General features: G+C 37.4%; 1 protein-coding gene across 1 annotated transcript in view; it reads left to right on the forward strand.

Moving 5' to 3' along the window:
* The first annotated feature begins 428 nt into the window (after positions 1 to 428).
* Positions 429 to 17,585, forward strand: part of LOC139721521 (protein Wnt-4-like) — a 52,227-nt gene continuing 35,070 nt past the window's right edge. Inside the window, exon 1 of the mRNA XM_071632840.1 lies at positions 429 to 660. Within this exon, the coding sequence (XP_071488941.1) occupies positions 435 to 660 (226 nt within the window). The 5' untranslated portion in view covers positions 429 to 434. The remainder of the gene's footprint in view (positions 661 to 17,585) is intronic.

Raw genomic sequence — 17,585 nt, forward strand, 5'->3', positions numbered from 1 at the left:
AATAAAGAACCTTATTTTCTTTTTCTTTTTTTTTTCGGATTAACGAACCCTATATATTTTATTAACGGAATAACGAATCTTCGGAATATGAACCCTTTTTCATTTTCGGATTAACAAACCTCTGAATATAGGGAGTTTGTGTGTTTCGGAATAAAGAACCTTAATTCATTTTCAGAATTACGAACCTTCGGAATCGAAGCTTCGGAATTACGAACCTTCGGAATTAAAGCTTCGGAATAACGAACCCTTTTTCATTTTCGGATTAACAACCCTCTAAATATAGAGAAGTTACGTGTTTCGGAATTACGAAAATTATTTTATTTTCGGAATCATGAACCTTCGGAGTCGAACCTTCGGAATAACGAACTTTCGGAATATCGAACCTTCGGAAATAACGAACTGTAACTCTTCCCCCTCACAGGGCCATCTTCAATATGCAGGCACTGGGTATCAATGAGATCCAAACGGCGGCCACGTGTGATGATCTCCCCGGCCTGGTCAATAAGCAGATCCAGATCTGTAAGCGGAACCTCGAGGTGATGGACAGTGTGAGCCGGGGAGCCAACCTCGCCATACAGGAGTGTCAGGCACAGTTCGCCAACAGGAGGTGGAACTGCTCGACGGTGGACGAGTCCGTCTTCGGCCACGTCCTCGACAACGGTAAGTTGACGAAGTTAGCTCAGCGATGTATTTTTGTTTTTTTGCTTGTTAGTTTTTTTTTCTTGTTTGTGTTGTGTTTTCTCATAATTATATTTGATTGCACAACATGCAAGTGACCATGTGGCCCATTGCATAAAACTTACCATTGAATTTCAATGGTAACTACCGTCAAATTTAGGCGTCACAGCCAATCAGCATCAAGGATTATAAGATTTACCGCTAATTTGAAGACTTACCGATAGAAAGGAGCGGTAAGTCCAGCGGTAAGGGTTTTATGCAACAGGGCCATGGTCTGCAGCCAAATGTGACATTTTTACATTGTTTACGATACGTCTATGTAAAACATTCAGGCCTACATTGATGTTGATGTCAAGATGATGGATAGGATGATCGCGAAGGGAAAGAAAAATGTCGCCGATAATGATGATAACGACGACAACGGCTATGATCTCGGTGACAGTGTATTAAAAGTGTACGTTCGTCAGCATGACGATTATACTGACGATCACGATGGTGGCGTTGTTGATTGATGAGGAGAGACAAGGTGATGATGGGGAAGACGGCAAAGGTATGATTCGGATAATGACGCCAGACGGTGACGATTTTGATTAGAATAATGATTTAGATGTGCTGAATATAGGCGATGACTGTACAGAGGTCATGATGATTTCATTGACAGGAGGCTAATAGTAATGAGAGTGCTGATGCGACTGCTAATGTTGTTGATGTTGACGATTAGGTGAATAATGTGTAGCGATAAGAGTATATCATGTATATAGGATGGAAAAGATACGTATTACTATCAGACGAACAGAAGTCATGACGAATGAAGAAGACATGATGTAATGCAAATGGGGTCAACATGAAAACCAGTAACTTTGCTTACGAGAAATCCACATTGAGAGATTTCTGCATATACGGTATTCCGAACATTACTTCGAAGAAACCCATGTCATCTTACTTGGCCTAGAGTCATTCCCCCTACTGGGAGATCAGAGTTACATCTTATGCCGAATCGTCCACCATCAGCTCAGGGGGAGCGTTACTGGGATTGCTTTCACCGACACGCAGTTCATTGTATTCAGGGAAGTGGAACTATCGAAACAAACAGGCACACAGCGGTCGGTAAATCACTCCCACTCAATTGCTACTGTGTACAATTCATCATTGGAGGAAGGTCTGTAGACAACACTGCATGTTTATCTCTGTCCTCTCTCCCTCGCTTTCACATTCAAATATGTATCGATCAGAATTCATCATCCAAATGCAAGACGCGGTTTAGTTTGGGTAACATCCATGATAAGCCGGACGCGCGTGTGTTTTTGTATCACATCCATGACCCGCGGCATTTGTCAGAAAATGATTGAAAACAAAAGCGAAAAATGGCGAGTCATCTCGCACATATTCCTGCCTTGGCCATTGTTCAAAGTTTAATGGGATACATCGGGGACACTGTGTGTTTTTTATCGATTGTTTTAGACATGAATTTAGTTAGAGAGACGCAGCTGTTACATAAACTGAAAAAAGAGTCGACATGAAGGAGATCTATGAAATCAGAGCTACAGACGAGCAACTGTATGGCAAGGGAACAAAGACAATGGACAAGTATGATGCAATTGCAATTTTTATTTCTGCAATATCATTAAAGCATCTCACAGTGCGTCTTGGTATGGAGACATGATTATGACGTCACTTCCTCAAAGGTCGTCATCTAGTCAGTGCACACACAAAAATGCTTAAATACTGACTGTTCGGAACTTTGTAATAAGACATGTTATTTAAAAACAAATTCCGTAAATGTTCTTGAGAAGGGGCATATGAAATTTGTCACTAAAGGACAAGTTCACCTTCATAGACATGTGGGTTGAGTGAATGCAGCAATATTAATAGAACACATCAGCAAGAGTTTGAGGAAAATCGGACAATCCGTCTAAAAGTTATGAATTTTGTAAGTTTCTGCTTAGTCACTGCTGGATGAGAAGACTACTATACCTTGTGATGTCACATGTGTACAACGATAACAAGAAAGAATAAAGAAAATTAAACGTATTTTCACTTTTCTCGCATAACAAAAGAATACTCGACTTCCCTCTTTCAGAAGGCAGGGGGAGTAATATTACCCTTAACATACGTCAGTAACAAGTCGAAGAAATGTGGACTTTATTCAAAAAATAAAATTTTGTGAAATTCTCTTTTTATTTTCCTTATAACGTTGTACGCATGTGACATCATACACTGTAGTAGTCTTTTCATCCAGCAGTGACTGTGCAGATATCTAAAAATCATAACTTTTGAACGGATTGTCCGAATTCCCCCAAACTTTCTGTGATGTGTCCTACTAATATTGTTGCATTCATTCAATCCACATGTATATGAAGGTGGACTTGTCCTTTAATATAAGGGATTGATATGACCCGAAAGCTACTTCACGGAGAAATTACTGAACATTAAATAATATTACACAGTCACGACTGGGTATGCACAATTAATATAGACCATGTTACATGGATCATTTCATAAAGCAAGTAACGACTTCTTGATCAGACGCCATCTTGGCTGTCTAAATTAGGGTCAAAAGTCAAAACTTCGTCATTCTGTATCATGGTTCATAGATGCCCTATTGCCCCCATGCATACTTAACACACTATGCCAATAGATAGTGTTATAAGTTGTATATTGACCGACGTCGGATCCTTCGTATGACCTATCTCAATGACGGCATCGAGTCTAGTTTAAATTGTCTTTTTCAAGTTAACATATTTATTTGTGCAATATCCGTATGATAAAAGAATCATAACATAGTGGCAGAGAGTGCAAAGTTTGATACAAATATCAGCTATTTTTGCATAGATTAATTTATTTGCATACAAAGGATGTAGACAGTTATGTCAAGATATACTAACTCACGATGTAATCCCTTGAACAATAGCTAAGGGCGAATAGTGAATACATAGGCACATGAAGTTTTGTAGCACACACACACCAACACACACACACACACAACACATCAAATGTAAAGTAGCGTCTTTCAATCGAAGACAGTTATATTTTAAGGACAGAAAATGTAAGTGATGCGGTAACAATCATATAAACAAAACTGCTTGGTATCAAACATTAGGAGCACAAATACATTTAGATACGAAAACCACACAAAGCTTTCTCTCACAGACTTTAAAGTGAAACCCAAGTCGGTGTTCATTTTGGTGTTAGTAAGAAAACACTACATTAAAGAAAAACAACAATATTAAAGTCGATTATAAGATAGAAAAGATATGATAGGAGAATCCGAGGCAGTAAAAAGTTAATCTTATAAGAAAGAGTAAAATTCTATGAGCATGATAGTAAAAGTTTGATCAAAATTAGATGAAAAATTAAGGAAGTTATGAAATCGTGCAATTTCGCTGATCTTTATTAAACTGTTCTATAGCAGTCAACAAGAATAAGCCAATGAGTGGGTTGATGCCATCTTCTCACAACTTGTCATAAAGTCTTGAAATCTTGAAATTTCCAGTTTCATGTCCCAGTCTCAACTCCTGTATATGTGACTAATCATAAGTATTCAGCCAGGAATAACGTTGCTTTAAACTTTTATAGGAATAAATTTGATTTTGTAAATTTTCTGTACGCGGTCTTAAAAAATTGGGAAGGTGATGACATCATCAGCTCACTCTTTGCATTAAAAAAAAAAAAATTTGTAAACTGTTTTGCCAAAAATAGCGAAACTTTACAATTTCATAACTTCCGTAATTTCTATCTTTTTTATCCAATCTTCTCTGTTGTGCTTACAACATTTTGCTCTTTCTTTTCCGATTAAATAAGAACTTGTCCGTAATTCCCCTTTAAACGATTCGCATGATTTCACTAAACAAAATATATAATATATATATATAGTGTTATTGTCCTCACCACGCAATGAAATTATGGTAGTGTCATTGCCTGTCTAAATCATGTTGATTTATGCATGACAAAATAAGTTTTGGCCGAAGATTAAGCAACATACAATCTCTCCTTTAAGAATTTGTCTTTACTTAGTTATTACAATAAAAAAAGAGTTTATGAATGGAATTTAATTTCATCATTTTTGTGGGATAATTGTAAACCAACATCATTGCTCTGACCATGCTCTTTTCGTAGAATATATCTTACTTTATAAATTCTGTAAATCTGTTTTTATTTCGTGACCGACTGTGATGAAGTTTTTACTGTTCTATTTGATCTTAATATTACTTAATAAATACATTAAAGTTCAACTTGAATATGGATTCTTTTAAATCCCCAAGCAAAAGACACAGACATACACAGAAATCCCTCCCTCACACACTGTGTCCGTACTAAGTTAATCCAAGTGCTTATAGACTCTATAAATCCTAGAATTTGATATTAATACCAGCCCTCCCGAAACAAACAAATGTAATACATAGGCCTTTAAATAAATGAATAAATGAATAAATACATTACTATACTATGATGATGATGATGATGATTATCATTATTATTATCATTATTATTAGTTTTCACCTTCCCCCATACTCTTAAAAGATGAATACCTAATTGTCATAGTAAGAAATCTCGCAAAGCAGGTTTATGCATCAATGTCTTTATCTTTTGTACACAATTTCATATGATAAAGAAGTAACTTCCTAAATGTAAAACGTTCCTTTGATCACCTTTTAAAAATATTTATTCATTTCAATTACATAAAAGAGCACTTTATCATGTTTATAGCTGCTAAAAACGGGAAGTTAAACACTCATTTTAAATCACATGTTTTCCTGCACTAAGTTTTGATCAGATATGTAGGTCTATATTTATCATTATGTACATTATGTGTTTGTGTGTGTGTGTGTGTGTGATTTTGTTATACTGAAAAACAACAAAACACCTCATGGTCGAAAGAAAATAAGTCATTTCGCGTTGTCGAAGGGTAAATGAATTATCACGCAATTTTTGTAGCTTCGCCCGAGACGAGCTACCACCGGTGGGATCGTATCCATTCCCTGGGGTGAGATCTCATGGAGCAGCTCACTTGACCTTTGACCCGACCCCTGGTGAGGTCAAACAAGAAGCGAATGACGGATGGAGTGGGTTGGGCTAGATAACTCGAGTGGCGCCTTCTCCTCTCACCTCGATCACTCGATCGCTTTTTTTTTCTCTCCTCCTCCATCCAGATCGTGCGGAGTGGAAGGAAGTGAGAAGGTGGTAGTGTAACAAACATTTTAGAGTGAATGGTTCCAGAGACCATGCAGCTCCTCATAACTCTTTGTTCAAACGACCAGTGTTTCTTCTTCTTTATCCTCATCTTCTTTCGATCGTCCTTTTCTCTTTCTCTTCTCATATTTTCCACTTCTTCTCCAACTTTCCTCTTCTTCTGTGCAATGTGGGTTTTTTTGTCGTAATTATTTTGCCATTCTAGCGTTCTAAAATTGTCTTTCCTTGTCCCCTTTTCAATCCAATGTTTCCTATTTTCTTTTTTCCCTCTGATCTTTGTCCTTATCATCTTGTAATACGCTTTCTCATTGTTCATCATTTTCTTTCTTTCTTTTATTGTCATAATATCCAAGTTGAAGTACCATGAAAAACTCTGATAAATAGATATCTGGCAATATAAACTTTAGTCACTTTTTTTTTCATCACACATTTTTCTTTTTCATCACACATCCTGTCGACAACCTTTTCTGTATCTTTCCATGTTTATTGATATCATTGCTTTCATCTATTCTATTTTGTTGGAATACTTTGTTTAATCTGTACACACTTTTTAGTCTGTATTTCACTTCTCTCACGACCCTTCTTCACCAATCTTACAACAATCCTACTCCATCTGAAAGTCCAGGGACTCCATCCATCGTGTCTTCCCAACAGATCGGATCCAAAAACAGTTTCAAATTTGACGACCACCCAGTCCGAGTAGTTGCGCACAGCATTTTCGAAAATAAAACTTTGCCTATCTCCACCCATGCCCCCCCCCCCTCCTCTCTTCCCTCTCTTACGTCTTCGCTTCTAACGAACTGTCTAACGACGATAGGGCCTGCTTTGTGGTGTTATGAATGGCTCGCATCTTTTGCTTTTGTTTCTTTCTCTTCGTGCTGTGGGAATCACATCTTCTTGATTTAGAGAGGTGATGGGATCGAGAGAGAAAGAGAAAGAAGCTGAGGGAGAGATACTCTGTTGGGGCGAAGAGGTGATTAGGGGCGTTCTAGCGGATGCGATCGGCTGGAAATAAAATAAGCGCCCTGTCATGGTGGCGGTAAACCGTGAATTACAGAATACCGAGAGTGAAAGCAGGAAAGGCGGTATCGAGGTTACTGTGAAAGCGTCGACCTTCGGGGATGGAATTATAAACATAAAGAATAAATAATAAATATGTATGTATGTATGTATGTATGTATGTATGTATGTATGTTATGTTATGTATCTTGTATGTGTTTATGCATTTTGTGTGTATGTATGTGTGTGCTTGTGTGTGTATGTACATGTACATTATGTATGCGTGTACAGTACTTCTGTGTGTATGTGTTTTTTTTCCGTTTGTGTGCATCCATGTATGTTGTATTTATTAAATATGCTATTCACATTAGACACATTGGAAACGCGTATACGCATCATACAGATACTTTATGCTGTGAGGTGTACTGTTTGGAAATATATAGATAATTTTATTTTTTTATTAACGTTATGTATTACAGTTAATACTGTATTTATAACAAAATTTTTGATTGATGGAATTGATACCACGTGTCTATTATCAATTGCGTTTTAGTTCGCGTACTTTGCGAACTATACTTTTTATTCCTGCACGGGATATCCCCTAGACAAGACAAATCGACGTAATGAATATAATACGCTTTATTTACTATTAAATAACAAATGCCATATTCTCTACCATACACTATTAGTTCCAGAATATGATGTAGTATTAGTTCTAGTAATCATGTAATGATATCACATTCATGAATAATGCTATAGTATTAGGTCCTATATTTCTTAGGGCAACAAAATGTGTAGGTTCTATATACAAACGTAAGGGTGCTCGGAGAAAAATCGGTTACTGTTAAAGAGTAAAACTTAAAATCTCAAATTATCATTCATTTCCAACAATTGCAGCCGACTGAAGCATCTGAAGCGAGGAGCAATAATTTTCACTCTCATTATATCAGGTTACTTTGTATTTCATATGCAAAATGTAGGCTATGTCGACAAAAGGGATAAGATGACGTCAACCCAATTCAAACCATTATGTAGTTGAAATATAGAAAGGCATAATAAAGTAACATGTAAAAAAATAAATATTATAAGAAAACATTTGGGGGAAATGCAATCATGAAATGGCATATCAGTGTCAGTTTCCAGGAAAATTAACAGTCTATAACTTTTACGATATATGCATGTGTATGTCGATCGACTATCATATGAGTTTGTTTTCGTCTTTTTTTTTCCTTTGGAAAGTTCATTGCAATAGTTTGTCAGGGCTGTTTGAAAGTCAGAATTCTTCGGATGGTCACAGGGAGGGAATTCAGTGCACAGGGGTGCGCGGAAATGTTGTTATCGACGTCTTTCTTGCATCTCGATCCCTCCTCCCCCGTATTGTGTGACGCCGCTTTGCACACTGTTTCAATTACAAATTGTTTAACGACTTTTTCATCCCGTAATACGCATCCCGCCTTCCTGTTAGTGCGAAGGGGCTAATGCAGTTTGTCATTTTCTTGTTGCGAGTTGGTCCGGGTCCCCTCTGCTAGCCGCGGGGCGCGCCCCATCCTTGAGAGGGCATTGAAATTGAACTTAATTCTTTCGCAGCGCCTGTCAGGGTGGTCCCGACCAAGACGAACAAAGCCCGTTTTCCGCCAGGGGAGCTGCGGCCGGACGACCAGGTAGCAAACACCGCCTCCCCATCGCCTCCTCGCATACCCATTGCCAGTTGTTCAGCACATTTACGCTGGAAGCGAAACTTGCATTGCCATACATGGAAACAAACCGAATCTACTCAGAGGACTGAACAACTGAACAATAATATATTCGCCATGCGACACGTAATGGATAGAAAGAAAGAAAGAAAAAAAAAGAAAGAAAGAAAGAAAGAAGGAAAGATAAATAGATAGATAGATAGATAGATAGATAGATAGACAGACAGATATATAGATAGATAAATGTATAGACAGATAGATAAATACTATAGATAGATAGATATAGAGAAAAAGAGAAGGGGGTAATGTATGACGTTAACAGGACATACTCAAAGAAGGCAGCCATCTTTACTCTATGAATGCAACAGAATGATTGGTAAAACATTACAAAATAGGAAACACATTATTTCTAGCTGAATATCAATAAGGTACTGGTAGGCCTATTTTACTGAGCATCATAACTTTTGCATTCAACTTCTCACAATACGGTGTTTCTTTACCATGTTACCGATTTGTTGTTGTTTTCTTTAATCTACAAAAGATCATTTATGTCTGTCTGTCTGTCTCCGTCTCTCTCTTTCTTTCCACACACTCATATTGATTTTTTTCCATTATACCTTTGAAAAATACTAATCAAGTCAAAGTTTTCATTCTTAATTTATTATTCTTCGAGATCCCTTCATTAGTTCTCGTCAGTTGTTGATATACGAAATGCGGTGATATCTTATACATTCTCGTTCACTGTCAGTCCATTTTTCCCCACTTGTTTTCCTGGTAAAAACTATAGAAAACCGCACTTCCTCCTCTTGCATTCATGCAGATGGATCCATCTTGTCAAAATGGCCGTCTTTAAACAAGCAGTGGTTCAGAATGGTATCTTTGATATTTTTATCAAACTCTGCCCTTGAAAGGTATTTCTCTGGAATGTTCCCTCATCGGATCACTCACTCGCAGCAGCAAATAATTCCTTTTTGTCCAGAATGCTATTTTTTTTCGTTAAAGGGATGGTATAGTTTTTGGTTGAGATGGGGGATTCCGATTTTCAAGTTTTTGCGAGATAGTAGTAATTAAAAACATCTTTGAAAGAGCAAACAATTCTAAGAGGAACTCAAAGTTACATTGATGGAAATTGGTCTTGAAATGGCTGTTTTGAGATATATAAAACAAAATAAACAAAGTGGTCCTATTATAGTAAAAGGTGGTCCTACCTTTTATTAGGGCCTCATTTTTTTTTTTTGGGGGGGGGGGATATCTCAGTCATGTCAACACTAATTTTCATCAAATAAACTTCGAATTCCTCTTAGTATTGTATACTATTTCATGTTTCATAGGATGTATATCATTATCTCACAATGAATTGGAAACCTGAAGCCCAATCTCAATCAAAACTACACCATCCCTTTAAGTTTCAAGATTTCCCAGAATCTCAGTATGAGGTCATCGTCTGGTCTGTCTCTGTGTCAATGTCATCACCCCGTTGTTCATATATCATCGCAGATTATTGCGTCATACCCGTTTTATTTCCGTGTAATTTAAATCGCCTCAAACATTTTCATATCTCTGGACCATTATTACTACGTTCTTTTTTTTTTACGAACATTGCTTTTGCGATGTTATACTCATTAAGTGCTTTCATTGTGCGATACTATGTTGCCCTGAATATACGCATCGCTGAAAATCTTTAAGTGATGAAATTATCTGAAAGTGTATTAGATTAAAAAAATACAAGGAAACAGTGTTAAAAAGAGGAGAAAGGGCATGAACGAATAACAATATAAATGGATGACTTTTCTTTTCCTCTTCATAATTTGTCCATAATAAACGCCATGACATAGTGTATGTAGTCCTTCGTCTTTCAAGTTAAAGATTTGTTTTTTCCTGTCACAATCTGGGACCAAAACCAGGCGGGAGCAACAGTTAGCCTTTTTTTCCCTCCCCCTCCTGCACATTCACTGGCTAATCTGTCAGCTGATACTTTCGCGACTGATTGCCAATTTGATAGGGGACTATCAGGTTCAATAAATCCCTTTCATTCGTCACAGTAAAAGTGTCGCCCACAACCCAATACTTAACCCAATACTTAATGCAAATAGTAGCCTTATAGCTTTATACGCACAAACAGAGGAGGGGGGAAAAAACATAGCGAACACGTGAAATTTTCTCATCGCATTCAATAAAGAAAATCTGTAGAGTAATGAAACATCGTTTCAAACCGGCACTTCCGACATTTCAAGACATGGGTGGGATTGTTAAAGTCATGGTATATATCCCTCAGGTGAAATGTTGTTTTGTAACAGTGCTTGATTGTTGTTCGCACAGGAAATCCGTGATCAGTATAATTTCCAAGTAATGTTGATGCAGAACTATAGTAAATCTGCCAAAACTTAAAGAAACGAAGAAATAATGATGATGATTGTGATGGAGAATCCAAAATCTACTGATCAAGATATTTATATGCATATTAAGTATAGGAAAGTGTTTGATTCTTTTTAGATTTTTTTTTTGAAGATTATATTGTCAATAAGACACATAATTCCTTATTGATAACCACAAATTGGATCTTCAAGCAATCTAATGATACGAAATCGTAAGTTATTACGATTAATAAAATGGAAACTTCGCATCATTCTCCTCTTTCATTGCGGCTTTCAAACCTTCGTGTGAACTCAAAAGCCCAACTTTTTTTTTTTTGCTTCAAGAAATCTCCCGGCGATGGTTTTTAATCCCTTCTTAAGATGGGTCCGGCTTGGAGGAGTTTGGACAAGGGATTTCGCTACACAGTCCTGTAATAAATACACAATTTGCGCTCCTGGTAAGCGCCAGCTCGATCTGCTCAACTTAAAGAGACAGTGTCAACTTTCGGAATTTTGTTTTTTTGCGTTAAGTTCTCTTCAAAATCTACATTTTATGAACTTTTCTGAATGTTCGTAAAAGACAACTTAAACAAATATGGTGCTTAATTGACAATTATCCATATCGATGTTACGTTACTGATTTTTTTTTTTTGCGTATACTACAAACTTGTAATGAATAGGTAATAGAATATCACAAAGTAGTATTTCATTAAAGGGTTCGAACGCCGTATAAAAACTGTCCAACTATACTTCCAAATTTCAAATTTATTTGCAGAACTTCAAATTTTGATTGATGAATTATATACATAGCCCATGATAAAAGAAAAACACCGAATATCAAATAAATAGGTTTAGTCGTTTTGTACTTTTGCGAAAGAGGGCTATAATATTATGATAGAATGAGATGATTCATTCCCGAAACAGCGGGAAATTCACTCCATCGTCTCCCTTCATGTACCCCATGACCAAGATGACAGTTTCTGTAAAAGTTATATGGTACATCGACTCAGGTTTGAAGACCAATGACCCTTGTGAACAACTTCGAGAATAAAGTTCACTCATGCATCCCTATTATAATTGATACCGTATATGGATAGCTCCATATATTGATACACACTTTGGTGGAGAATAAACACGTCGCATTTCGAAATTTCAGTTGTTAAATAGGCCTACTTCTGAGAACAAAATTAGTCAGTAGGGTCCAATAGAAAACGGCAAACATTTCTATTAGACCTGAATGATGTACTCTGACATTTCGTTCTTACTTTCAAAGTCATTACGATCTCAAGAGAAAATGCCTTTATTAAGACTGATTTTTTTCCCCGCCACTATCTACATGGCAACATGTCATTTTGACCTGGGGTCTGTGTATCCTCCATACCAGGGGCCCGTTGCATAAAACTTACCATTGAATTTCAATGGTAACTACCGTCAAAATTACGTGTCACAGCCAATCATCATCAAGGATTGTAAAATTTACCGCTAATTTGAAGACTTACCGCTAGAAAGGAGCGGTAAGTCCAGCGGTAAAGGTTTTATGCAACAGGGCCCAGGTCTCCGTTTAGCATGTTATACTATAGTATCCTGCTGCTACAGGATCACAACGATGGTTTCAAACACGCATCACGAGGGTGATGTTTGGCGGGGTGACGGATCCCTGGGAAGAAGATCAGACACTGATGAGGAATTGATAAGATTATCAAAGAAAGATCGTCCTGTCATCAAGAAGAGCGTTGACGCAAAGTTTAAGTGGAGCACGACAAAGGCCAAAGTCAGTTCTTTGTCCCCTTCTCTCTCCATGTCTCTTTCATGGTACACATGCTTCCACGTCGTCTGCGTGTAATGACTAAAACCGCCAAAAACTCGCCTGCTTCTTCGCAAGCTTTGCAAGGACCAGATGACGAGTGCAGACGACTTCGCTTGAACACTTCACCGGGCGTATGCACTTTTCCCGCGTGAACTCTTTCCCCAACGAGTCACTGTCAATCCAGTAGCGGGGATAACAAGGGGTCGTCTTCATCATGAACGTCTTCTGATACATCGAGAAAGTGCAGGCTACAAAGTAAACGCACTTTTCTTGAACCAACGATCACAAATTTGTCCATATAGATTCATAGTATTAGCTGGTCTTTCATATATTAGTATAGCGTTGGTTGAGATAGTTAGTGACCTGTAATTCCGCATGTGACTTCTTGCAACGACGTTATAATACGTGCACTGTAGGAACACATCTCCGATGAAAGCATTTTAACAGTCTTGTCTGGTATGAAAGTTGATACATCTTGAGTTACTGCGTTCTTTTTCCCGAAGTTTAGGCTTGATAATAATCACTGATTCATGATAGACGTGTCACTTACGTGAGGAATGGAAATTGGAAGAGATGTTAATTTGAAAAGAAAGTTAGTTTGACCAAAATAAAAGATTGAAAAAAATCGAAAATGTGAATTCATAGAAAATCGCAGTAATTTTACTGGCAAGTAGATTGGATTAGATGTCGATCAACCATGACTGTGTATGAGATCCTCGACATAGACGTTATAATTACCAGCTGACCTAAAATGACTTATTTATTTATTTGCAATTATTCATCTGCTTTGTTCATAAGACATAATTTTCGATCTTCACCCTTTTTATTATGGATTCTTGAAAACACAATATTCTCGAATCATGAATCAATAAATTGTAAAATCAATGACATTTCAAAAGTAATGGAAAAGACTATGCACAGTGACGTCATCATGTATATAGGCAATGGTCATGTGACTATAGAGTTCACGCGGCATGCGATGTGTCTTCTATCTCGCAATACCAAATGAACTATACGTTACTAACACCCGGTATAGTCATAACTCTCGTAATAATCATTTGGGAGGGAGAGGGGTTGAGTTCAATACTAAACGTACGACGGTTGAAGTCAACGTAGGGGGAACGGAAAGGGACGAATAATTGCAAACCATTAATGACACATGTCGAGATTGACGAGCAATGAGCTTACATGTTTATCATTATGAGTTGAACTCATTTGATACATTGAATTTTTCCCCATCCGAAAATATTTGGTAAGTATTTGGGCGTGTCTCGTTTCTATTGGGAGAAACAGAGATGTATTGGACATTTCTTCGGAAAAGACATCTGTTTCGGAAGTGCTTTTAAGGTGGTTTTTATCAGCGCGATATGACTTTGAGTAATTACGAACAGCTCCAAATTTGTCGCCACCTTCTTAAAAAAATATCAACATAAATAATTTCAGTAATTTCATTTTCGCCCCACATGGCATTGATACATATCCTCTGCCTGTAACCTCGCCCAAGGGTGTGAAGGAGTAGGGATAGAAAAGGAAGGAAGAAAGAAAGAAAGGAATTGAGAACAAAATCAAAACCCGCTTCTGTCTGGCCTCTTGTTGTTCGAAGCAATAGGATCCGACGGGTTTACGAAAAGACTCGCGATATGATTATGGAACGCCCGCTGTGCCACAATTCCATTCATTGCCAAAATACGACCGTAATAGTTTCTTTGTGGAGCCAGAAGAGGTTCAACGAGTTAGTGTAGGTATTTGACTTATCACAAAAGCAAGCACAATGGCGTGAAGAAAAAAAAAAACCTGCCAAAAACTAGGTGGCTCTCCTTTCGCCCTCCGAGTTCATGGACGTTGTCACCCCTGTATTTTGTTGTTAAAATGTTATTCCGTCATTGCCTTTCATTTCGCTCTGTATAGCTCGCATGACAAATTGTAACACGCTGAGCAAGAGAAATATTGAACACGGGAGAGCACGACATAAGCCAATACTGGTGGCTCAAGTTTCCCATTTGACCTCACCGCTCGAGTTAAGTGGGAGTAATGTATTTTACAACATAGAGTGACCTAAGTTACAAGTTATATAGGCATAGATTTGTGGAAGTGTGTACTTTTACTCAAACAGTCTTCATGAAATTTTTAAGAATGTATCCTCTCAAAGTGCTTTTAAGTCTAGGTACAAAAGACATTAGTTCATACTAAATTATACTAAATGCAGCTGTCCATCTTTGTTAGTTTTGTTCTGTCTGTCTGTTTTATTTGTGTTAATGTAGTAGCATATGTTTTATCTTTCATTGTATTTTTGTATCTAATCTGTTACTTTCATTAAGTTTTCTGAATTTGCATCAAGCCTTTGGTTTTCTCTGTGAGCTCCCCGTTACATCTTACACTTTAAATATTCACGTTTTTATGATTATCAAAGTGAATTGAATTTAAGAATAATAATTTAATTAAAGTTTGATTCGTCAAATAGTCGCAAATGTAATGCTATCACACCTTGCTTCAAATATTATTCAATGCTTGATGGATGAAATACAACACATTTTAGTTATTCCTTTTCAAATAAATACAACAACGGGCTATTTTACTTCTGACACGCTCACTCTTATGACACTTTCAATAATATTACGAAGGGTCTTTTTGTTAATGTATATGAATAGCAATGACACTCATGTGAATAAAAAAAAAAACCCTTCACTGGATCTGTCCACTAATGTCACTGGAGTTGGTGTTCCCACGCCCTTGTACTATTGGCCAAATTCATAACTCATCTCAATGATGGAAAAACGAAGGCATTTTAAGCCAAGGTCCAAAAAACTCGATTGACCCTCCACAGAATGATTTATCCATGCTCCCTCTCCTCGCCATGTGACAGGGATGTCTCCAAGATCATCTGTATAGGGCCTGAGTATGCTTTCTTTCCTAGTCCTCTGCAAAGTAATGTATAGGAAATGTTTTTAAGAAGATGATTAGGAGCTGTATACATGTATATAATACTCAGTCATCCTCCACACAATATCAGTTTTAGCTGTTAACTTTTGCCCCAAAGATGATAGAGTGCGGCGCCTTTGCTTATGCCCCAGTCCTTCTGTACCCAATTTGAGAAGAATGTTTTAAAGTCATGAGTTAGTCTGATATGAAAGAGTAAAATCTTACAACTACAACAGTGACAATTTGATCAAGGTCAGATAAACGTTGGAGAAGTTATGAAATTATCAAAATCGGATGAAAATTAAGGAAGTTATGCAATTGTGAGGTTTTGCTGATTAAACTGCATAACAGTTCTCGTACAGTTGATATGAATATGTAAATGAATGAATTGATGATGACTGTCATCGCCTCACAATTTTCCATCATTGACGGAAATGCAATGTTTCTGTTATAAAAATGTAAAACATTAGGTCTATGTTATTCCTGGTTGAATAACTTCAGAATAATGATCAGTCATCAGGATTTGAGACTAGGGAGGAATTACGTTTGAAAATAAAAAAAATTCAATATTTTGTGTACGAAGTATGTGGCAAGTTGGGACGGGATTACACCATCACTTATCTATTTGCATATTCATATTGTCTGCTCAAGAACTGGTTCCTAAAATCGTTATTTCCATTCGATTTCGGCCAAATTTTCATTGTTGTGCAGATGAAATTCTACTTCTCCATTTCAGACAACTTTCGTCTGCACTGGAATTTCCCTTTAATGATCTTTTTTGCTCCCGACTACAAACTCACCCCAGTCCTTCCCCACAGATTGATGCTCGAATAATTCCAACATTTTTCTAGCTCTGAAGTTCGAAATTTCCACAGTTCTTCTCCACGAAGTGCTGCCAGGATGTATACTTGTATCTTGCATCTCCTCAGCTCTCAAATGAAAACTGCTCATCAGTCCGTCAGTCATTTTCCCTCGCAAACTGTATCCAAGGTCTTCAGAACTCTCTGTAAATCTTACTTTACGAAATGTACGATATCTTTTCGGGTTCTTTACAACTTCAGATATTGAATATGTTCAATATCAATAGAATATCTTAAATATCTTTCAAGGTCTGAATTCTAAGTTTTTCATTATTTCTTCTCTTCGCAATGAAAACAGAATGTTTGAAGTGAAGTTGTTCCTATTCTTTCTTTCCATGCTGTTAGTATGTAGACGGTCAAGAAGATATTCGGGGAGCTTTCCAGTCTTTTTGCCCTTGCAAGTTGTGTAGAATAATCTCAAGATCTTCGGATCTGTCGGTCGTATGTATTTATGACCTACTCGATTCTGATTTGGTTTGAATAAACTGAACTGAACTGAACTGAACTTATGAAAGGAAATTGTTTTGAGATCTTTTGAAGCTAATATGGGTCATAAGTGAATGTGGCGTATAGGGCTAGGGAACATGAGGTCCTGGAACCGCATCCTGTCCTATCCTCACATCTTTGGAAAGTTTTACTTACGATAAATAAATCCACTAGAAAAATTATGTAATGCGACGACAACCACACACACACACACACACACACACACACACACACACACACACACACGATACCGCGAATGAAGAAAAGAAAGCTGTGTCTATCTTCTCGGCAGTGAATAACCTAGTGGTCACCGATTGTTACTATCAGACGACCTACCCCAATGTGGCAGGTGCAACAAATGAAGATGGACGACTTTTGCGCGCCAAAACGACTGACGTCCCCTTAGCAACTATTTATCATCTCTTCAACCGAACGCGTGTGAGGCGTAACGCCAACGCACGTCCGCCACGAAAGGATCACATTATGAATCGTGCTGTCTTCATCCGTTTTTATGATGATTTGAAGAAAAATGTTACTCAGTGGTTAATCAAAGTGACTTTGATGAATGGAGTAACATCAAGCCAACGAAATGGGTTAA

This window comes from Diadema antillarum, unplaced genomic scaffold, assembly GCF_040938485.1.
Source record: "Diadema antillarum isolate AM-2024a unplaced genomic scaffold, OU_Dant_1.0 scf00000013, whole genome shotgun sequence".
In the NCBI taxonomy this organism is placed as follows: Eukaryota; Metazoa; Echinodermata; class Echinoidea; order Diadematoida; family Diadematidae; genus Diadema; species Diadema antillarum.